This window comes from Myxine glutinosa, chromosome 4 (assembly GCF_964187855.1).
Source record: "Myxine glutinosa chromosome 4, kmMyxGlut1.1, whole genome shotgun sequence".
Classification (NCBI taxonomy): Eukaryota; Metazoa; Chordata; class Myxini; order Myxiniformes; family Myxinidae; genus Myxine; species Myxine glutinosa.
Genome location: NC_136264.1, coordinates 12,564,852 through 12,588,472, shown reverse-complemented (window position 1 = coordinate 12,588,472; position 23,621 = coordinate 12,564,852). Strand labels below are relative to the sequence as shown.

At 47.9% G+C, this 23,621-nt stretch overlaps 1 protein-coding gene across 1 annotated transcript in view; it reads right to left on the bottom strand.

Annotated features, from left to right (window-relative positions):
• Window positions 1-1,366: 1,366 nt before the first annotated feature.
• Window positions 1,367-23,621, bottom strand: part of LOC137424438 (uncharacterized) — a 24,619-nt gene continuing 2,364 nt past the window's right edge. The window contains exons 2-7 of the mRNA XM_068111897.2: window positions 23,450-23,621; window positions 18,711-18,851; window positions 2,669-2,745; window positions 2,355-2,536; window positions 1,950-2,266; window positions 1,367-1,771 (exon numbers count right to left, since the gene is read on the bottom strand). The exon at window positions 23,450-23,621 is cut by the window's right edge and continues 96 nt beyond it. Of these exons, the coding sequence (XP_067967998.2) occupies window positions 1,628-1,771; window positions 1,950-2,266; window positions 2,355-2,536; window positions 2,669-2,745; window positions 18,711-18,851; window positions 23,450-23,621 (1,033 nt within the window). The 3' untranslated portion in view covers window positions 1,367-1,627. The remainder of the gene's footprint in view (window positions 1,772-1,949; window positions 2,267-2,354; window positions 2,537-2,668; window positions 2,746-18,710; window positions 18,852-23,449) is intronic.

Sequence of the window (23,621 nt, the reverse complement as noted above, 5' to 3'; positions counted from 1 at the left end):
GTGACAATTACCTTTTTTCATCTATCCATCATCGGGTGGGGTAGTAAAGAGAGGTGAGGTCATGATGGTGTCACTGGACGGAACAGCGCGATGCTCTGTTCCTGTGAAATTGGCAGCCTATCTGCCTTGACAGGCCCTTGCTTGTGATCTAGCTGGCTTCATCTTGCTGAAAACGATTGCAAATGGATACTTATGTGCTGCCGCAATGCGCTTTAATTGGTTGGAACATATCGCGGAAGAACACAACACAGCGATCACGTCATCGTCACACGGCGCATCACATTTGGGGTGAAATCTACTGACGTCTGCGGGATTCTTGCTGAGCTCGTCGCCTTTGGGTGCTTTAGGACGCTGCTTTTGAGTACTGTCAGGAAAAGGAGGTGCTTCGAGGCTTTCAGGGCAGATTTAACGATGGGGGTTTGTGTGGGGGAAAGAAAAAAGGGTTTGTTTTGCTGAATAGAGCTTTCTCTTCAAAGCTTGAGTTTGTCATTGGGGCTTGGAAGCGAGATAGATAATCGAGTTTCATAGAAACACACTATGCCCCATTGTTGCCCGTGTAAAATTAGCAAGACACTCCGAGGAACAGATACTCTTCCCAAATGTGCACTTTGTATATCAAGGACACGGACATCTTTCTTGCACAGTCCATCGTCCTCGGCATCAAGGACATGGACATCTCTGCTGCCCTGCCCTTGACCCTGGCGTTGGCGACGTACCTCAACTTTGCATGTCTCAAAGGCAGATACCTGGCCAAATTGATTCCCATTGTCATATGTAGCTGAGGTCACCACGCACTATGTCTGCAGGCCTTCCTGGCACTTCATCTTCATCACTTTCCTCGTAATCCTTTCCCCATTGTATTATCTTGATGCTTGTTCTGGGCATTTTGCCCTCTGGTTTTCAACTTCTCCCACTCTCACCATCACATATTGTATATTTCTTTCCTTACTTAATTAGGAATTCACTACCATATTAGGCATGACCAATGGCATGGTTTGGGAGTAACAAATGGCATACATCATTCGATGCTTGGATTGAGAGAAATACGGAAGAATGGAGAAATGCAGCCAGAAAACCTCTCGGATCACTTCATGAATTTGCTTCAATAGGTCAGGTCATGCTCAAGAGTCACCAGACCCAACATGAACTTCCTGAAAGTGCTCAAAAATATATATATTCTACAATAGTTTTATAGCCACAAATTATATAGGCCTACTGTCTACATTCCGCAAGGTCTACGTCAGGTATAGCTGGTATTGTGCTGGCGCTGCATTGACACATCTTGCTGAAGTGACAATGCAGAAGTTGATATCAAAATACAAGGATATACCGTAAAACAAATAGAAAAACATGTACAAACAATATGAACCGAAAAGATGACAGGTTTATTCATTTTGAAAAATTACAGATTTCTATTTAGACAGCAAAATGTGGTTACCATTTTGGGATTTTTGGGGTAGTGGAGTTAATTGATGAAAATGAAGGCAACAGGTGTTAAGGACAAGCAAGGAAGGTAAGATTATTCCACAAGAGGATAATGGACAGTTTGCATTGGAAATAGTTCCTGGAGACATTCATCATCATCCTCGTGGATACATTGTGTTCAAAGGGGGTCCGTAGAGGTGGCCTAAGGGTCTGCGGAAGAGAACCATCTCAGTGGGCCAGGCCTAATTCCTCCGTTGCCCCTAGGACTAAAGATAGGTGGCCGAGGAGGGGTAAATAGACCACAGGCAAAAGGAAGGAAGTTTGGGAGAGGTGACAACGGAGACACCTGGAAGACAGGAGAGAATATGAAGGGTTAAGTGTGATACTCTCTCTCTCTCTCTCTTTCACAAATACACGCGTCATGCAACACGCATGCACGCACCACATATATGATCATAATAAATAACTCTTTTGAGTCTTTGTGTACGATGTTGTCTCGTAGCATTTTACTGGGCTAATCTCACCTGTTGCGGAAGGTGAGCGAGTTGGACTCCAGCTCCAAATCCAAATCCAAGACCCCTCCCTCCCAGTCCACCAACACCCGCTCCGAGTAACCAGCTCGCCCAGTGTGCGGGCTGCACAAAAAATGCAGAGGGGTGTGTGAGGCCAGGAAGCAAGCATGGCGGCTGGGGAGGGAAAGCTGCAAAGCTTGGAGGCCAAAGGGGAGGTTTCGATCGATCGGTTTCCCTGTCCGTCCAACTGGAAGTCTGCTCTTCCTTCTTCTGTTTCTCCTCTTTTGCATTCTCTTTGATCCTTCGTCTCTCGCTTCTGGCCCAGGTGCCTGCCAGGTCAGATTTAATCGACTTGGTTACAAGATGAGAAAATAATGATGAGAATATATTTGATGATAATCTGCTATCCACACCAACCGGGAGACTTGGGCCTTGGTGTCCTGCTCAGGTGTCGTAAGCACCGAACACTCTCTCTTCTCTTTTTTTCTGTTTTATCTTCCTCGTCCATCTTCTTCTTCACCAATTCATGAGTGCCCTCTTCTCCATCACTTTTGCTGTCCTCTTCGAGCTCTGATGTGGCTTCTGCGGCCGGTTGTTTTCTGTTACAGGTATGGAAGACGACATTAATGGGCTAAAGAAAGCAGGTAATCGTAAAATAAGGGTTACGGTACAAGGTAGTGCTAAACTTTGCAAGCTAAATGTGGTGAGGGTTAAAGAGTGTGGTGTTTTACCGTTTCTCACGCCGTCCATTTCCAGTATCTCGAAAACCTTTGGCAAATGGGTTGTGGTCAATTTTAAGTTGTGTTATCTGCAACAATCGCAGGTAGAAAAGGTACGATTGATGACATGAACCGAGATATTTTATACGATGAGCAATTTCTTTCTTTCTTTCTTTCATCTCGTAGTAAACATTTCTTATGACATCGAATATAAATTTAATGACAATTCTGCAGATCTCGAAAAAGCTTTGTCAGGGGATTATTTCTGATTACTGAACTGAACAATACATTAAAATTTTACCGTCATATAATCAGAATTATCAGATGCTGGAGTAAATTTAGGCATAAATACTCAAAAAAGAATAAAGATTGGAACAATACCGATAGTCTAACAACGGCGTAGCCAGAGAAATTTTATGGCGATGTTTACCGTGACGTCACGTACCCGATCACGTGACCGCGCTCTTTGTTTTGGTTGGCAAAGCACCAACCATGCTGGCCGTCTCTAAGTGGTGAACTTTTATGATCATTGACGTGACACCATTTCAAGGACGATGCCTGTGAGCTGCTGTGTTGTTAATTGCACAAATAGATTTGAAAAGAACTCGGGAATAAGTTTCTATAGAATTCCAGAGCCACTCTCCATGTACGGTGTTGAAGCTATAAGTCTTTATTGTTGAAAGAAGAAGAAACGCACTATTTTGTCCTTCGAGGACGTGATCACGATAACGCGATCTCCCGCGGTTATTTGAACCTCAAATAAAATTCCAATTGCAGATTTGTCAATAGATGAGGTTTATTAACAAACGAATGAAACAGATTTGGTCAAATTCTGACTTTTTAAAAAACTTGATCGCATTCGACACAAAGTTGTGAGCAACTAAAGAAGAAGAAACGCACAATTTGTCCTTCCAGGACGTGATCACTATCACACGATCTCCCGCGGTCATTTCAACCTCAAATGAAATTCCAATTGAAGATTTGTCAATTGGTGAGGTATATTAACGAATGAAACAGATTTGGTCAAATTCTGACTTTTTTTAACTAGATCGCATTTCACACAAAGTTGTGAGAAACTAAAGAAGAAGAAGATTCGTTTGGCTTCTCAGATAAAATAAATAATTATGTCTCTGCAATTTCAGGTTAATTTTCTTTTTGAAATGGCTTTTTCTGCAATCAGTGCATGGATTGACATGTGTGGATGTGTGTGTGGGTGTGGATGTGGGTGTGGGTGTGGGTGTGGATGTGGGGGGGGGGGAGGGATGTGTGTGTGTGTGTGTGTGTGTGGGGAGGGGGGGGTTGGTGTGTGCATGTGTGTGTGTGTTAGGGGTGGGGGTATGTGTGCGTGTGTTTGCTTGTATGTGTGTGTGTGTGTGTGTGTGTGTGTGTCTGTGTGTGTGTGTGTGTGTGTGTGTGTGTATCGGGGTTGTATCCAAGGGGGTTGTGTCAAAGCATGTCCAATGAAAGTGGGGTTGTATCAAAAGTGGGGTTGTATCAAAAGTGGGGTTGTATCAAAAGTGGGGTTGTATCAAAAGAGGGGTTGTATCAAAAGTGGGTGCGAGTAAACCGGTCATCACTGCCAGCAGTTTTAAAGTGGCAGTTCTAGTGGCAGAGTGGCAGTGGCAGTTTTTTTTTTTTTTTTTTTTTTTTGTATACTGAATCGAGGCTCGTGAAAGAGCTGACATTTACTTCACAAACAAATCAACCAGACAAACAAAATATATAAAAAGAGGGAGCGGAAGACAAGAGAATGGGAAGCACACAAACACTTGAGAGCACACAACATTTAAGAGCAGGGAGATGTGTGGGAGGGAGAGGGCTTGGGGGGAGGAGGCGTGGGAAGGGGGGGGGGGGGTTCTTCCTTCTTCCCCACACACACCCAGGCCTCATGAGGTTTGTTGTTGAGACGCTGTGATGGTATGACTTTGCCTTTGATAAAGCAGAATCGTACATCATTCCCGATCGCATGATACCACAGTGGCTTCACATGACCACTTAAAAAAAAATTGTATGCCTCTAGTGACCTGAATGCCTTCAGTGACTCCCTTGTGTAGATACCCGGTGTGTCGATCAAGTACGTGTACACGTCGCCATAGTTCAAATCTGGCCAGCAAGATGGATTGTTTTGCCATCCTTTCAATGCAAATGGATCCGGAAGAATATCCTCACCATTCCTATAACTCAACTTCGATTTGTACCGAGATTTTGCAACAGTGTCAAGACTATTAAAATACTCCGAAACGATCACATGTGTGTCGAGCGACGCCATTGTGCAAAACGAAAACTGCGCTTTTCCCAACCAGGCTGCTGCGCATGCACAGATATGGTGGGTTTGTTTATAAACAGTGAACATCGCTATACTGATGGGATAAAGCGTTATACTTGTCAATTTGTGACGTCATAATGAAGGCACCTATGATGTCATCAGTAACATATCGTCACCCTCATAACAAAAGTGCCTGTCATTTTTTGGCCATTTTGAGATTTTCTGCCTCATTTTGTTATCATTTGTGACACCTGTAAAAATGCCCAAGTCATTGTTAACTTCCTCAACCACTTTATGTTAATCTGCCTAAGTCCGCCGTGTGATTTAGACAGATTTGTTCTTGACTGAAGCAATTTTTCAGTGACTTGGGCAATTTATTCACCCTCTCAAAATGAAATAAATATTTAATATAAATAAAAAATAATTTAATATAAATTTAATATAAAATAAAAGAAATGGTTAATAAATACTCATTGACGTAGAATTGCAGCAGTTTTTTGCCTTTTTCTCCAAACTGCAAAAAATGACAAGCACTTTTGTTATGAGGGTGAGGATATGTTATTCCACATTGGGAGCACTTTACAATAAGCTACCTCTCAATTTTTTTCATGAAGCGGTTTCAGAGATATAGAAGTGCAAAGTTTTTCGGTTTTCCAAGATGGCACCTGTACCACGTGACCTATGACGTCATATATATCATTGAATATACAGAATGATTCTACGGGAGGAGGTGCTCATGTGGTGAAAATTTCCTGGCAATCGGAACGACAGTTGCAGAGAAAACGAATTTTAAAGGAAATAAACTCGAAAAATGCTTGCGGAAGGGACATACATACAGTCACGTGAAAAAGTAAGTACACCCCATGTAAATTTTCGACTTTTTCAACATATTTCAACATACAGCTATTTGATCTTCATTTCAACAATATTGATAGATAAAGGTGATATAATATAACAAATATCATGAAACATTTACATTTTGTAGTCCATTGTATAATTTAAATAAACATAAATGCAAATTTCGCATGTGGAAAAAGTAAGTACACCCTTGGCTCCAATACGTGGTATTGCCCCCTTTGGCAGAAACAACCTCAAGTAGGCGTTTCTTATAACTGTCTACCAATCTCTGACATTGACTGGGATAAATTTTTGCCCACTCCTCCATGCAGAATTCTTTCAGCTGTGCGATGTTTGAGGGGTTTCTTACGTGCACAGCTCATTTCAAATCCCCCCACAACATCTCGATGGGATTTAGATCCGGGCTTTGACTTGGCCATTCCAGAACCCTCCATTTCTTTCTTTTCAGCCATTTATTGGTGGATTTACTGGTATGTTTAGGGTCATTGTCATGTTACAAGGTCCACCTTCGGTTGAGCTTCAACTTTCCGACAGATGGCCTCACATTATCCTCAAGCACCCTCTGGTACAATGAAGAATTCATAGTGATTCTGTGATGGTGAGCTGCCCAGGCCCTGATGCAGCAAACCTGCCCCAAACCATAATATTTCCACCACCATGCTTTACAGTTGGTATCAGGTTCTTGTGGTCAAATGCTGTCTTTGGTTTTCGCCAAACATGTCTTCTGGTACTGTGGCCAAATAGCTCTACCCTTGACTCATCTGTCCAGAGCACATTGTTCCAGAAGTGTTGGTCTTTGCCTCAGTGTTCATTGGCAAACTTTAGTCTTGCCCTGATGTTCTTTCTGGACAGCAAAGGTTTCCTCCTGGCACACCTCCCATGTTGATCAAATTTGTGCAGCCTCTTTCTAATGGTAGACTCATGCAATTTGACATCAACAGTAGCAAGAGCTACCTGTAGGTCCCGTGATGACATTCTGGGGTTCTTAGAGACTTCTTTCAGCATCTTGCGGTCTGCTCTCGGGCTGAACTTGCTGGGGCAGCCTGGCCTGAAAAAGTTGGCAGTTGTTTGGAATCTTCTCCACTTGTAGATGATCTTCCCGATAGTCGAATGATTGATTTCAAATTGTTTGGAGATATTTTTAAATCCCTTCCCAGACTCGTAGGCATCTATAACCTTCTTTCTGAAGGCCTCAGAGAGCTCTTTTAATCGAGGCATGGTGACGCCGCACACTTCAACAACAAAGAGTAAACCAAACTAAATGTCTGAGGTTTAAATAAGACAGGTTCCTCCAAGATCCTCTCTCACGATGTTCTAAACATTTGCACCTGAGCCTGTGCACCTGATTCTAATTTTAGGTATTTGAAGAAGTGATAAATGTAGGGGTGTACTTACTTTTTCCACATGCGAAATTTGCATTTATGTTTATTTAAAATATACAATGGACGACAAAATGTAAATGTTTCATGATATTTGTTATACTAGGGCATGCCCGTACTATATATATATATCTAAAATTATATCCCCCCCCTCTATTTACATGAAATGGTTTGGTCCAAAGCGAACGGCTTGCGAGTGGTGACAATCCCCCCCCCCCCCCTCCATTTACATGCAATGGTTCGGTCCAAAGCGAACGGCTTCCGGAGTTTGGTAAAGAAATCGCCATCGCGTACACAAACGCGCAGGAAAGCGAATGAATCGCAAATTCGTTTTTATTAGTTGTAAAACATAGTTTAACGCCAACATAGTTTGCAAACGTGAAATAAATGAATACGCTCTCAAATGTGCCATCCGAGGCAGAGTGTGCCCGCCACGTTCGGCACACGCGATCGTTCGCTGCTCTCTGATTGGTTGAATCGTTTTTTGGACATAGCTCGGTAAGTAATTGTCCGATTAATATGAAACCTTGAAAAGGCACATCCTCGGGTCCCCAGCAATATACCTGGCAAGTTAAAAGTATATCGGACCCGTGGTTGTCGAGAAACAGCGGTCACAGACAGACAAACGTACAAACGTACAAACGTACAGACAGAGATTACTGGAATTATAGATAGATTATATCACCTTTATCTGTCAATATTTTTGAAATGAAGATCAAATAGCTGTATGTTGAAAAAGTCAAAACTTTACATGGGGTGTACTTACTTTTTCACGTGACTGTACATACACATATACATACATGCATACATACATGCATACATATATACATACATATACACACACACATATACATGCATATATACATACATAAATACATGCACACACATATACATACATACATACATACATACATACACATACGTGCACACATACATACATACATACGTAAATACATACACACATACATGCACACATACATACATACATGCATACACACACACATACATACATACATACATACATACATACATACATACATATTGTTGCGGTTCTCTCGCCGGCCTTCTTCCCCTTATCAAGGGAGGAATTAATCCCCTTGTCTTTACTGGCCCTACGTAACCGACACTTATTACGTCCTTTCCGGGCGAGCGCAAAATATGGTTTCGGGACCAAATTCTCGCTTGTACCTAAGTACTCGTGCCGCCACGGAAACGAGATAGCAAGCCTCGCACGAACCACGTGAGGTTGGAGTACGCCAAGCGGTTTGCGTACACGTGTTTGCGTACACGTGATACAGTCTCAATTAATGGACCCCGATTTAAGCGGTTCTATTCGTGCCACGCTTAGTCAAATGGAGAAATCACAGGAACGATCAAATCGGAAGAAAGAAAGAACAGAATGGTTTAATGATACCCACATGTATATACAGTTCAAGGACGAAGAGACACAGAGCAAGCTTAGACAGTCTTACTTATCCCTGGGACAACGGGCCCGTCTCACTCACACTCACACAAGGGATTGCAGATGTCGATGTTCACCAACGCGCCAATGTGGTCGTCCAGGATCGGCCCCGTCCGGCTCTCCGCATCCATGTGCGTCCCGCGAAGATGGTGATAGGCGAAGACAGGGGCTCGTAGCGCGTCTCTCGAACGAAAGAGATATATCGGGCAGAACGGCAAGGGGCAGACTTTTACGGCAAAGGGCGGACTTTTACGGCAAAGGGCGGTTACTCAGCCGTTCTTATGCGAGTGCGGCAAGGCTCATCAAGCTCATCAAGCACCACGCGTTCTGGCTGTAAGTTCAACAACGAGTCCTTCTTGTTATCTCTCCCTCTCCTCTGCGAGTCCTCCTCTGCACGTCCTCCTTCTGCAAGTCCTTTGGGTTCTCCAGTGCTAGTCCTGTTTAATCTCTTTCTCTCCCCCAGAAAGTCCTCTTTTATGTCTTTCTCTCTCCTGGGCAAGTCCTACCGAGGGCTTTGTGCATCGGGTTATATAGGTATGCCCCGCGATCCTTCTGGAACTCACCAGACTCTTCTCACCCCGCCCTCTGACGCCATCACCTCTGAGCTCTGATTGGTGGCTCATGCTTACCGTCATCGCTCCTGCCGCTCCGCCCCGACTCTGCCCCGATCCTCCTCCGCCTCCCTCGTGTTAACTCGCCCAAAATGAACCAACGTTAACAAACTGTATTGAGGTTACGGACGTAGGATGATCGGTGGCAGTAGGGCCTATTTTCCTGGCTTTACACAACGCAGAACTAACATAGGAAATGGCCTATTCTCACACATACTAAGAAATAACTATACTACAAATGAGGCTACATGTTGCTTGTGTGACTATCTATGGGGGGGCAAACCTTTAACATTTATTGAACTCACTGTACAAATCTCAAAACCGTAACACTGCCCCCCTCCCTCGTCAGACTCGTCCCTGAGTCGAACCTACACAAGTGGGAACGACCGGTTTTGAGCAAGAGTTGGGACTAATTTTTAATTATGTGTGACACTTAGATGTGGTTCCCCCTAACATTTACTCTAACCCGTGTATGCGACAGTTTTACAACGCTAGATATGTCCCACCTACTGCGTTGTGTAACTAACTCTAACAGACTCACGCCCACAGCTAACCGAATTGCGGAATTATCTTCAAACTACACATAAAGCCGGTGGGCAGCATCTATTATTCACAAGCACAAAACCTACATATTTACAGTTCTATAACCCAGGACCTGTTCTTTGTGGAAAGAAGATTGGAGGGGAGAGAAAGCACATCATAGCACCAATACACAAAACACATTTCAAAAAGTTAACATTTGCTGCTGGTGTCTGGCATCTTCTGTCTTCCTGCATCTTCTTGCTTCTTGCATGTCGCATCTTCTGTGTGCAATAATACTTCCAGTTCTTCTTTCCTAGCACACCAATAATAAAATGTACAAAACACGTGTTCGTTTTATTGGATTTGCCAGCAGGGCCAACCCTATGTGGTCCAACTGCGTGGCATTGATGCCACTCAAAACCAGTGGTCCGAAGATGCAAGGTAAGTTTGCAGCAAAGTACTGCACAGCAAAGTGTAAGGCCACAAAACCGGTGGTCCATAATGTGTTATGTGATGATGTGCAGCAAAGTGTCTGTGGCAGCAAGTGCTGCACACATGCAGCAAAGTTATAATGAATGCAAGGGTACGGCAGCAAAGTGCTGCGCAGTTCAGCTGCACAGGTGTAGCAAAGTGCAGCATGGGGGTGCTGCACACTTGTAGAGAAGTGCAGCAGGGGTGCTGCACAGTTCGATGTTGCTGCACAACCTCTCCTCCAAAGTGGGTCCAGGGGTGGGGGGAGAGACAAAGCACCGTCAGCAAAGCAGAAAGGGTGCAAAGGTACACATCAACACAAGGTAATGCAACGCGAGGGGCGCAGAGGAGCGAGCAGGGCAGACTCGTCCCTAACCGTCTGTACCCCCCAACGTCGGCTTACACTACCCCTGCCCTTCCCGGTATTCACTGTATTTACAAATTCGTCACTACGTCCTGTCTCCCATATCCCCCTCTATACCAAATTCGTCGTCAAATCCCTCCCAAGAAGGAAGAGATGGAATAACATCCTTGGTTATGACAAACTTCCCTGAAAATGTCTGCTGCTCTTCTTCTGCTCCAATCGGCTCACTGATCATGTGCTTGTCAAAGTGGACATCTCTCTGACCATTCTCAGAGAGCCTCCTCAGCGTCGACGAGTCTGGCATTTCACTCAGGCCAACTGGCACGGTCTTCAAGCAGCCATCAATCATCTGGACTGGTCTCCCATCTCTACCGCCTCTGACATCAACTCATCCTGGGAATTCTTTCAAAGTAAATTGCTCTCTCTCATGCACAGATTTATCCCATCTCGTCTTCAGTTGTCATACCCTTCCTCCCGTCCATGGTACACGGAATCTTGTGGTGAGGCTGTTGCCCTGAAACAACTTGCTTTCGTCTCCTGGAAAGCAAATCCAACGGAAGGAAATCTCATTTTCTTTCACAAAGCCCGAAACAAGTGTGTGTCCACCCTCAGGAGAGCCAGGAAACAATATCTCACAGTTCTCAAGACAGAACTCTCTTATCTGTCTCCCTCTTCCAAATCCTGGTGGCGTCTGGTCAAATCTGTTTCTGGTGTTTGTTCCCCCTCCATCCCCTCCCTCACCTCAAACGGCTTAACGGCTGACTCCGCACGTGAAAAAGCTGAATGCCTCAACTCTGTGTTTGCCTCTAAATCTTGTGTCCCAAACCCATCCCTCTCTGTACCCACCGTACCCAGTCGTACCCAGCTGCTCCTGGACTCTGTGTCCTTTCCTCCTGACAAGGTGGAAAAGTTTCTGTCAACCCTCGACTCTGATTCTGCAACTGGTCCTGACGGCATCAGCCCACGGGTCCTAAAATCATGTGCTTCCACTCTTTCACTCCCTCTTTCTGTTCTCTTCACCCTCTCTTTTGCTCAAGGTCATCTGGCATCTGCTTGGAAATCAGCCAACATCACCGCTTTGCACAAAAAAGGTGCAAAAACAGATCCCAGCAACTACAGACCAATCAGCCTTCTCCCAATTATCAGCAAAGTCATGGAATCCATCATTGCTTCAGATATGAAATCATTCCTCTTCTCCAATGGCTTGATCTCTGATCATCAATTTGGTTTCAGACCTGGTCACTCTACTCTGGACATGCTGCTTCTGCTTTCTCAACAATGGATGGAGGTCCTCAACGCCAAACAGGAAATTAGAGCCGTCTCCCTTGACATTTCACGTGCCTTCGATACGGTCTGGCACCCTGCTCTGCTCACCAAACTCTCCTCCTTTGGTATCCATGGAAATCTCCACGCATGGCTGGCGGACTTCCTCTCTGGTCGTAGTCAACGTGTGGCCCTGAATGGGTTTCTCTCATCTCCTCTTCCTGTTCAGGCTGGAGTTCCCCAAGGTAGTGTTCTGGGCCCTGTGCTTTTTCTGGTCTTCATCAATGATCTCTCTGACTCTCTTGAAAATCCTCTCTATCTCTTTGCTGACGACTCTACTCTCTGTCGCTCCATTCCTCATCCCTCAGATCGGCAGTCTGCAGCCTCCTCACTCTCTGCAGACCTGGACAAAATCACAGACTGGGCAAACAAATAGAACATGTCTTTCAATCCTGATAAATCTCACACTCTTACGATGTCTCTCCGAAAAGACCGACTGGAAAACCCCCCCATCCACTTTCTGAATAATCCTCTCCAAGAAGTTCTGTCACTCAAGCTTTTGGGTCTCACTATTTGCCATGATCTTTCCTGGGAAAACCACATTTCAAATCTGGCCTCCAAAGCCAGTCGCCGACTGGGCATCCTCCGTCATGCGAAGTCCTTCCTTGGCACACCTGAGCTCCTCACCACATACAAGGCTTTCATCCGCAGCTCTATGGAATACTGCTCTCCCCTCTGGTCTGGTGCTCCTGCCTCACACCTAGCCCGTCTTCACGCTGTTGAAACCAAAGCGTTCAGAATCATTGGAATCTCCCGTGATGAAGCTAACTCCAAGGGCCTTTCACTCACTCACCGCAGGCAGGTTGGTGGTCTTTCCGTCTTCTACCGACTCCTCTCTGGCCTTGCCCCCCCCCCCCAGCCCTCTCTGGGCTCTGTCCCCCAAATATTCCTACAGGTCGCACAAGATCTGCCTGCAACCCTCTTATGGTTAAACTGCCAAAATCAAGACTTTCTGCTCACCTTCACTCCTTCATTCCTCTTTTCTCCCACCTCTGGAACAAACTCCCTCACTCTCTTCAATCCCACTCTACGCTCCAGGTCTTTAAAACAGCTGTTCACCACCATCTCTTATCCTCCCCCATCCAAAACCTTGATCTTTTCTACCCCCGCTAATTTCGGTCCCCTTATGTTTTATACCTCCCCCCCCCCCTTTCCCACGCCTCCTGCCCCCAAGCCCTCTCCCTCCCACACTTCTCCCTGCTCTCAAATGTTGTGGTTGTGTGCTTCCCCTTCTCTCCCCATCTTGTCTTCCGCTCCCTCTTTTTGTATATTTTGTTTGTCTGGTTGATTTGTTTGTGAAATAAATGTTAGCTCTTTCACGCGCCTCGATTCAGTATCCAAAAAAACAAACAACAAAAAAAAAAACTCACTTTCACGTCATGATGCGTCACACTCTCAAACAGTTTACAAAACCCTGGTGCTGGTGTGGAGCTTTGTCATCCTCGGTGAATGGATGTGGATGGTGCGAAGGGAATTCTCTTCCTAACTACTCTCATGACATTAACTCACCTACACTACCCAGGGTCATGCCCTGCCAATCGGCATCTTTAAACTATGCGGTTCTAAAAACCTGATTCCCATTGACCACCTGGTGCCTTCCAAATTTGGGTCTCACTCCCCAATTTTTCACACTGTGCCTTTGCACAATTTCGGGGCTGGGTCGTGTGGCTCCACTAGCAGGTCTACCTACCTGCCCACCTCGCCACTGAAGTCGCCACCCGAGCTTACCTGCTCCTGCGACTACCTAAAACAGGGAAGACCCCTCCTGGCACTCTACCCCTCTGATGCCCTCTCTGGCATTGGGCTACCCGGGTCCTTCCCTTGGATCCTCGGGCCCCATTGAACAACTACTCACAACCCTAACTGGCTCCCGGAGCCTAACTGCAGCCTCACCTGGCCGACAGACTACCAGTGGCGGGGTGCCCCAATAACCATACGCACCAACAAAGCCCACACGCCCAGCCATTTCATAGACTCATGCACCCAACCAAGCACTTCTTGCTACTTCCCGCACCACAGGTGTCAATATCCAAACAATTTACCTAAACCCACTACCTGACTTTACACTACCCACCCCGGGTATTCGTGAAGGTGTCCATCTCCACCCATTCCCCCCTTCGCACCATGCATTCCACACCTTCCATTCCACACCAAGCATTCCACACCAAATATTCTCACACACACCAAGTTCTCTTGCACACCTCTTGCGCTCACACACCTGTTCCCCACTTGCACACCATGCAAGTCAATTCACACCCCTCAAGCACAATTCCATTTGTCTCCATACACAATTCCTCACACATACAGCATCATCGAGCTGACTACTTCCCCTAAAACTCGTGCTTCCCCGTCTTCCCTTACACTAAGCACACCCTCTTCATTATCATCCATCTAATCTCTCTACGTCCCCTCTACCTGTACAAATGTCACTACTTAAATCTTGTCCCTACTGTGTGCTGATTCCCGAACAATTAACCTAGGCCGCCCTCGGCGAGCTTCAGTGCCCCATGGAGGTAACCATCGCTGGTCTCTCCATGTGCATTTCACTGCCATCCCCCTAATCTAATGCTCATGAGCCCCAAAATCGTGTGAGGAATGGTGATACCACCATTCCCCCATGCCGGGCACCATTCGCCAACACTACCGTACTTGAGCCTCTCCGTGTGGAAATACATTTTCACAGCTCGGCTTTGAAAAGCCAAGCGATGCATGCAGGTGGTTGGTCTACTGTTGGTTGGGTCCGTCCGGCATTTTCGATTCAGGGGAGAAGGCATGCTTGGGCCAAGGTTCAAGGCGCCATCTCTGCGTGGTGCCTTGCGGTCCCACGCACGATGGCCCAACCGCCCACGGTCGGAGCACCGCAGCCGCCATGGGGTGCGGCTCCGACCTCTCCTACCCCCCCTCGAACCGTGCCGATCGCCTTTCCCGCCAAGGCGCGGCACCGGCCATACAGGGCGGGGCCCGGCGCGAACCGTGCACGGCACTCCTTGCGAGACCGCCGTGGCAGCGATCCCCGCCGGTCCCCGCTGCACACAAAGTGTGGGGCTCGCGTCGGCTATACGTCGCGCTAAACGCTACCCCGGTCTGCGTTGACGCTCGGGCCGCATTCTCACCACATGCGACCCATTCCACTCTCGTACACTGTAGCGCTCCAGCGCCACCCATACACTCCCTGCATTTTGATACCGCACGCTCTCTCTGCACACGGTCTGGTGTGCATTCTTTCTCGCACACCTATGTGCACTCATGCCCCTCACACACTCCGTTACACACTCTGTCATCGCACACCCATGCGTACATCCGTTCGTTACGTACTCCGTAACGTCCACTGGTGTGCACTCTTCTGGTACACACCCAATCACTCGCACTGGTGTGTACTCCTGCACACTCTCTACAACACGCTCTGGTGTGCATTCTCCCTCACTCTCCTCGGCCATCGCACACTCTGCTTCACACTCTGCTCCGACGCACTCTTCCCACATACACTCACGCTCCGGTGCACATTTCTCTCGCACACGCGCGCCAGTCACCCTCACACATCGTACAAAGGACCTTCCACGAGCGCCCGGGCTCTGTCTATAGCCCAAGCGCGCCAAAAACCTTTTCCCGCCATACACACTCCTACTCACCTTAGGGACCTTCTTCCGTGGCAGCACCACCTGCAAACCTTCATTGGGGTTAGCATGCCCGACATCACGGTGCAAATGCAGACTTTGAGTGCATTCCAATTTTTCCTCCCGCGATATATTTTCTAACTCTGCCGTCTCTTGGGCCCCAATTTCAACTATAATTTCTTTTTCCTCGACGACCGCCGGCGCCAATAAAATTTCTTTTCCCAATTCAACGGCCGTCGGCTTTTCCACACCCCGAGTCGCGATTTCTATCCCCTCGGTCCACTTAGCTGCGCTCTGCCCAACCTCGCTCTCCCCGCGTTCCTCGCACTGCGTTACCTCGTCGCATACCAATGCGACCTCTTCGCCCAACATGTGCCCAATGTCCTCCCCCACCAGATGTATTTGTCCCCCAATTCTTTCAATTGGCCACCCATTTTGTTTTCCCAATTCATTTTTTACCTCTTTCAATTCCCGGGTGGTTTTGTCCCCCAATTCTTTCATTTCTGCCCTTGATTTGTCCCCCTCTACTTTCATTTGATTAGCCATTTGCCCACCCATTGCATCCATTTTATGATCCGACTTTATCATATAGGCCCTTATTTGTGCCATAAATAGGTCCATATTCATTGGCGCCACGGGCTCGGCTTCCGCTGCCAAGTGCGAGGCGCCGCCATTTTCTACCCCTGCTGCCGGCCCCTCATCAATGTCCTCCTCTTCTTCCAATCTTCCCGTGGGTCCTGGGTTATCGATTCTACCTCATTTTCTACCCCCACCGGCATTCGACCGCTTTGGCTAGCCATGGCGCGAATTTAAATTTGGTTCTTAAAAACTAAATTTCGGTCGCTCGTAATTTTGGAGTGCGTTAAGCGCACTTCGGGTCCTATCCCACTCCTGACACCAAATGTTGCGGTTCTCTCGCCGACCTTCTTCCCCTTATCAAGTGGGGAATTAATCCCCTTGTCTTTACTGGCCTGGCGGAACCGAGACTTATTACGTCCTTTCCGGGCGAGCGCAAAATAGGGGTTCGGGACCAAATTCTCGCTCGTACCTAAGTACTCGCGCCGCCACGGAAACGAGGTAGCAAGCCTCGCACGAACCACGTGAGGTTGGAGTACGCCGAGCAGTTTGCGTACACGTGATCCGTGCAGTCTCAATTAATGGACCCCGATTTAAGCGGTTCTATTCGTGCCACGCTTAGTCAAATGGAGAAATCACGGGAACGATCGAATCGGAAGAAAGAAAGAACAGAATGGTTTAATGATACCCACACGTATATACAGTTCAAGGACGAAGAGACACAGAGCAAGCTTAGACAGTCTTACTTATCCCTGGGACAACGGGCCCGTCTCACTCACACTCACACAAGGGATTGCAGATGTCGATGTTCACCAACGCGCCAATGTGGTCGTCCAGGATCGGCCCCGTCCGGCTCTCCGCATCCATGTGCGTCCCGCGAAGATGGTGATAGGCGAAGACAGGGGCTCGTAGCGCGTCTCTCGAACGAAAGAGATATATCGGGCGGAACGGCAAGGGGCGGACTTTTACGGCAAAGGGCGGTTACTCAGCCGTTCTTATGCGAGTGTGGCAAGGCTCATCAAGCTTATCAAGCACCGCGCGTTCTGGCTGTAAGTTCAACAACGAGTCCTTCTTGTTATCTCTCCCTCTCCTCTGCGAGTCCTCCTCTGCAAGTCCACCTCTGCAAGTCCTCCTCTGCAAGTCCTTTGGGTTCTCCAGTGCTAGTCCTGTTTAATCTCTCTCTCCCCCAGCAAGTCCTCTTTTATGTCTTTCTCTCTCCCGGCAAGTCCTACCGAGGGCTTTGTGCATCGGGTTATATAGGTACGCCCCGCGTACCTTCTGGAACTCACCAGACTCTTCTCACCCCGCCCTCTGACGCCACCACCTCTGAGCTCTGATTGGCGGCTCATGCTTACCATCATCGCTCCTGCCGCTCCGCGCCGACTCCGCCACGATCCTCCTCCGCCTCCCTCGTGTTAACTCGCCCAAAATGAACCAACGTTAACAAACTGTATTGAGGTTACGGGCGTAGGATGATCGGTGGCAGTAGGGCCTATTTTCCTGGCTTTACACAATGCAGAACTAACATAGGAAATGGCCTATTCTCACACATACTAAGAAATAACTATACTACAAATGAGGCTACATGTTGCTTGTGTGACTATCTATGGGGGGCAAACCTTTCACATTTATTGAACTCACTGTACAAACCTCAAAACCGTAACAATATACATACATACATACATGCATACACACATACATACATACATACATACATATACATACATACACACATACATACATACATACATACACACATACATACATACACACATACATACAAACGCTGTTCTAGATAGCATTGCCTGATGGGCTCCGCCGTAAAAATGTGAGTGCAGGAAGTTGTAATTTGTTCAGGGTGCCGGCGATAGCTCGCCGACTCTTTGCGAAGGGTACCATGGGATATTTAACATCCACCAACCCATGCTGGCAGACGGCACTCCCAGTTTAACGTCCATCCGAGGGACGACACACACATTGATGAATGACCCTGCCAGTGAAACACAGAACTGACAGTTTATAGCTTGGTGGGGATTGAAACCCAGGCGAGACAGCTTAGATGTGAGTGGGGGTTCCTCTAGTCTAGGCCATCCTCTAGTCGAGGCCATCCTCTAGTCTAGGCCATCCTCTAGTCCAGGCCATCCTCTAGTCCAGGCCATCCTCTAGTCCAGGCCATCCTCTAGTCCAGGCCATCCTCTAGTCCAGGCCATCCTCTAGTCCAGGCCATCCTCTAGTCCAGGCCATCCTCTAGTCCAGGCCATCCTCTAGTCCAGGCCATCCTCTAGTCCAGGCCATCCTCTAGTCTAGTCCATCCTCTAGTCTAGTCCATCCTCTAGTCTAGGCCATCCTCTAGTCTAGTCCATCCTCTAGTCTAGGCCATCCTCTAGTCTAGGCCATCCTCTAGTCTAGGCCATCCTCTAGTCTAGGCCATCCTCTAGTCTAGGCCATCCTCTAGTCTAGGCCATCCTCTAGTCTAGGCCATCCTCTAGTCTAGGCCATCCTATCAGCCCTGATGAAGATACCAAATCTATAAGTTTTTAACAAAGTCATTCCTGCAGCAGTGGAGGCTCCAGGTGTTTCATGTGTCCCTGCCTGATTGGGTAATCACCTGATCATTCTGGTAGGCCGTCACAGCAATAAATGTGGCTTCCGGAAAGACGTACGATGCGACGGATGCCGGGTGGCAAGCATCACTGACAGCAACGACGTAGATGCGAGGGATGTAGCGATGCATGGAGTTCAGGATTGTCTGCGATGTTAGAGAAAATGACTTTTAGAAGAACCTAGCACAAGTCCTGATCTTTTCACTATGCTCACTCTGCCTTAGGCCTAACAGGTACCGGTATGATGATTCATCACCAGACCTGGAATTAGAAATACTGATTCTGTTGGTCAGAAATTGTAATTATTTAAATAATCAGAAATTGTTGTTGTAATAATTAGTTTTTATGAACTTTATTGAGTAAATATAGACATTCAAACTGCTTCTGATACAGTGCAAGGTATTCACTGTACCTTTACAGGAAGTTACCACGAGCAAAGGTGACAGTCATATACTGTACTGTAAAATAACCAGGTGTATGTTTATTTACCTTATGTCAACAAACAAATAAGAAACTACCAATTATTGTACAACCATAAAGTTTACTGATATAAGTACAGATTATATAATGTTTACTACAATACAACCTAAATGCCTGGTGTTGCCTTAGCGGTTAGGGTGCCGGCTTGGGATCGGCGTTGGCTTAGCGGTTAGGGTTCCGGCTTGGGATCGGCGTTGGCTTAGCGGTTAGGGTTCCAGCTTTGGGATCAGCGTTGGCTTAGCGGTTAGGGTTCCGGCTTGGGATCGGCGTTGGCTTAGCGGTTAGGGTGCCGGCTTGGGATCGGCGTTGGCTTAGCAGTTAGGGTGCCGGCTTGGGATCGGCGTTGGCTTAGCGGTTAGGGTGCGGGCTTGGGATCGTCGTTGGCTTAGCGGTTAGGGTTCCGGCTTGGGATCGGCGTTGGCTTAGCGGTTAGGGTTCCGGCTTGGGATCGGCGTTGGCTTAGCGGTTAGGGTGCCGGCTTGGGATCGGCGTTGGCTTAGCGGTTAGGGTGCCTGCTTGGGATCGGCGTTGGCTTAGCGGTTAAGGTGCCAGCTTGGGATCGGCATTGGCTTAGCGGTTAGGGGGCCGGCTTGGGATCGGAGTTGGCTTAGCGGTTAGGGTTCTGGCTTGGGATCGGCGTTGGCTTAGCGGTTAGGGTGCCGACTTGGGATCGGCGTTGGCTTAGCGGTTAGGGTGCCGACTTGGGATCGGTGTTGGCTTAGCGGTTAGGGTGCCGGCTTGGGATCGGCGTTGGCTTAGCGGTTAGGGTGCCTGCTTGGGATCGGCGTTGGCTTAGCGGTTAAGGTGGCTTGGGATCGGCGATGGCTTAGCGGTTAGGGTGCCGGCTTGGGATCGGCGTTGGCTTAGCGGTTAAGGTGCCGGCTTGGGACCGGCGTTGGCTTAGCAGTTAGGGTGCCTGCATGGGATCGGCGTTGGCTTAGGTTCCGGCTTGGGATCGGCGTTGGCTTAGCAGTTAGGGTGCCGTCTTGGGATCGGCATTGGCTAAGCGGTTAGGGTGCCTGCTTGAGATCGGCGTTGGCTTAGCGGTTAGGGTGCCTGCTTGGGATCGGCGTTGGCTTAGCGGTTAGGGTGCCTGCTTGGGATCAGCGTTGACTTAGTGGTTAGGGTGCCGGCTTGGGATCGGCGTTGGCTTAGCGGTTAGGGTGCCGGCTTGGGATCGGCGTTGGCTTAGCGGTTAGGGTGCCGGCTTTGGATCGGCGTTGGCTTAGCGGTTAGGGTGCCGGCTTGGGATCGGCGTTGGCTTAGCGGTTAGGGTGCCTGCTTGGGATCGGCGTTGGCTTAAGCGGTTAGGGTGCCGGCTTGGGATCGGCGTTGGCTTAGCGGTTAGGGTGCCGGCTTGGGATCGGTTTTGGCTTAGCGGCTAGGGTGCCGGCTTGGGATCAGCGTTGGCTTAGCGGTTAGGGTGCCGGCTTGGGATCGGCATTGGCTTAGCGTTTAGGGTGCCGGCTTGGGATCGGCGTTGGCTTAGCGGTTAAGGTGCCGGCTTGGGATCAGCGTTGGCTTAGCGGTTAGAGTGCCAGCTTGGGATCGGCATTGGCTTAGCGGTTAGGGTGCCGGCTTGGGATCGGTGTTGGCTTAGCGGTTAAGGTGCCGGCTTGGGATCAGCGTTGGCTTAGCGGTTAGGGTGCCGGCTTGGGATCGGCGTTGGCTTAGCAGTTAGGGTGCCAGCTTGGGATCGACGTTGGCTTAGCGGTTAGGGTGCCGGCTTGGGATCGGCGTTGGCTTAGCGGTTAGGGTGCCGGCTTGGGATCGGCGTTGGCTTAGCGGTTAGGGTGCCGGCTTGGGATCAGAGTTGGCTTAGCGGTTAGGGTGCCGACTTGGGATCGGCGTTGGCTTAGCGGTTAGGGTTCCGGCTTGGGATCGGCGTTGGTTTAGCGGTTAGGGTGCCGGCTTGGGATCGGCGTTGGCTTAGCGGTTAGGGTGCCGGCTTGGGATCGGCGTTGGCTTAGCGGTTAGGGTGCCAGCTTGGGATCGGTGTTGGCTTAGCGGTTAGGGTGCCGGCTTAGGATCGGCGTTGGCTTAGCGGTTAGGGTGCCGGCTTGGGATCGGCGTTGGCTTAGCGGTTAGGGTGCCGGCTTGGGATCGGCGTTGGCTTAGCGGTTAGGGTGCCGGCTTCGCGAATCCCGGTCGATCGCTGAATTAACACCAGAGCGGTTGACTCAGCCTGTCATCCTTCCGAGGTCTGCAAATTGAGTACCAGCTCACTGGTAATTCCCTGTGTGTCGCAAGAGGCGACCAACAGGTTTGGTGGCAGGAAGGGCATCCTGCCATAAAACATTGCTTTAAAAAAATGGGACCAATGTGCCCGAAAATGGCCATCCCCCGCTCTGCGGCGAAAAATGGCCTCCAAAGGTGGCACCTTCGGTGGCGTAGATAAATATCAAAAAGATGGAACTTGTTGGACGACAATTAAATGTTCCTCAATAACCGAGTTTAGAAGCAGCCAAACTGCAATGGTAAATGTCAAAGCATTGGTATCTGCAGCGCCTTCAGAAAGTATTCACACCCCTTGACTTTTCACATTGTCTTGTTGCAGCCTGAATTTAAAATGGATTAAACTGAGATTTTTTTGTCACTGATCTACACATAATATCCCATAATGTCAAAGTGGATTTTTTTTTTAGAAATTGTTCCAAAAAAAAAAAAATTGAACCAAGTCTGGGCTTTGGATAGGCCATTCAAGGACTTTCACATTTTTATTCTGAAGCCATTCCAGTGTTGCTTTGACTGTATGCTTGGGGTCATTGTCCTGTTGGAACATAAATTGTCGCTGCAGTCAAAGGTCGTTAGCACTCTGAAGCAGGTTCTCCTAAAGGATTTTCCTATATTTGGTCCCATTCATTGTTCCCTCTATCCTTACAAGTCTCCCAGTCCCTGCCGCTGAAAAGCATCCCCATATCATGATGCCACCACCACTATGCTTCACGGTAGGGATAGTGTTAGATGGTTGATGAGCTGTGCTCGGTTTCTGCCAGACGTAGCACTTTGCATTCAGGCCAAAGAGTTAGATTTTCAGATTATCAAACTACAGAATATTTTGCCTCATGATCTCAGTCTTTCACACAACGTTTTGCAAAATCAAGGCGTGCTGTCATGTGCCTTTTTTTCAGGTGTGGCTTCCATCTGGCCACTCTCCCATAAAGCAGAGATTTGTGAAGGGCTGCAGAGACTGTTGTCTTTCTGGCAGTTTCTCTCATCTCAGCCAAGGAACTCTGTAGTTCTGTCAGAGTGTTCATTGGGTTCTTGGTCACATCCCTGACCAAGGTCCTTCTTGCCCGGTTGCTCAATTTGGTCGGATGACCAGCTCTAGGAGGGTCTGGGTAGTTCCATATTCTTTCCATTTCCTAATGATGATGCTCACTGTGCTCTTGGGAGTTTTCAACACACTAGAATTGTTTTGTACCCTTCCTCAGATGTATGTCTCCTCATAGATCTATCTCGAGGTTCTACGGACAGTTCCTTGGACTTCATGGTAGGGTTTCTGCTCTGACATGCACTGCCAACTGTGGGACCTTCTATAGAAAGATGTGTTTCTTTCTAAATCATGTCCAGTCAATTGAATTGCCCATAGCTGGACTCCAATCAAGTTGTGGGGACATCTCAAGGATGATCAAAGGAAATTGGATGCACCTGAGCTCAATTTGGAGTGCCATAGCAAAGGGGTTGAATACTTATCGACTCAAGACATTTCAGCTTTTCATTTTTAATTATTTTGTAAAAAGTTGAAAAAAAACCTCCACTTTGACATTATGGGGTATCGTGCGTAAATCAGTGAACGAAACAAAATCTCAATTTAACTCATTTTAAATTCAGGCTGTAACACAACAAAATGTGAAAAACGTCAAGGGGTGTGAATACTTTCTGAAGGCGCTGTATATGAATCTTTTTTGGCAGTAACCACAGCAAAATGGTATAGGTCATATGCTGTAGATTAGTCCGAGGGTGTAAAGCAAAGAAAACGTTCTAGAGCGTTCGAACACAAAACAAAACAAAAGTGACGTCACATGAACCCCCGAACACGGCATGTTACATGCGGGATGACACTGTGAATGATCATCCGGTATTCGACGATGTTATTAAAATAAGCTTCTATGCCAGGTAAAGCAAAGGTAGAGAATGGAGGAAGATGAATTCATTTCGGAACTCAATACTTATAAGTCATCAATCAATACAAGGTTTACCGGAGTAATGCTACAGAGATATGTATACGGGGAAGGATCAAGTGGGGAGATGTGTGACCTACATATCCATTTGTATCTGCAGGGTTGTTGGTGAGCTTGAGCTTGTGAAACGAGGCCGGTCGACTGAGCCAATGTGAGCCAGGAGCCGGTGAGTCTGGGTGGATGTAAACCCTGCGGGTGGGCGAAGGGTCGGCTCGACCGGTCGCTCGCCACCGTGAGCCTTGAAACTTGTAT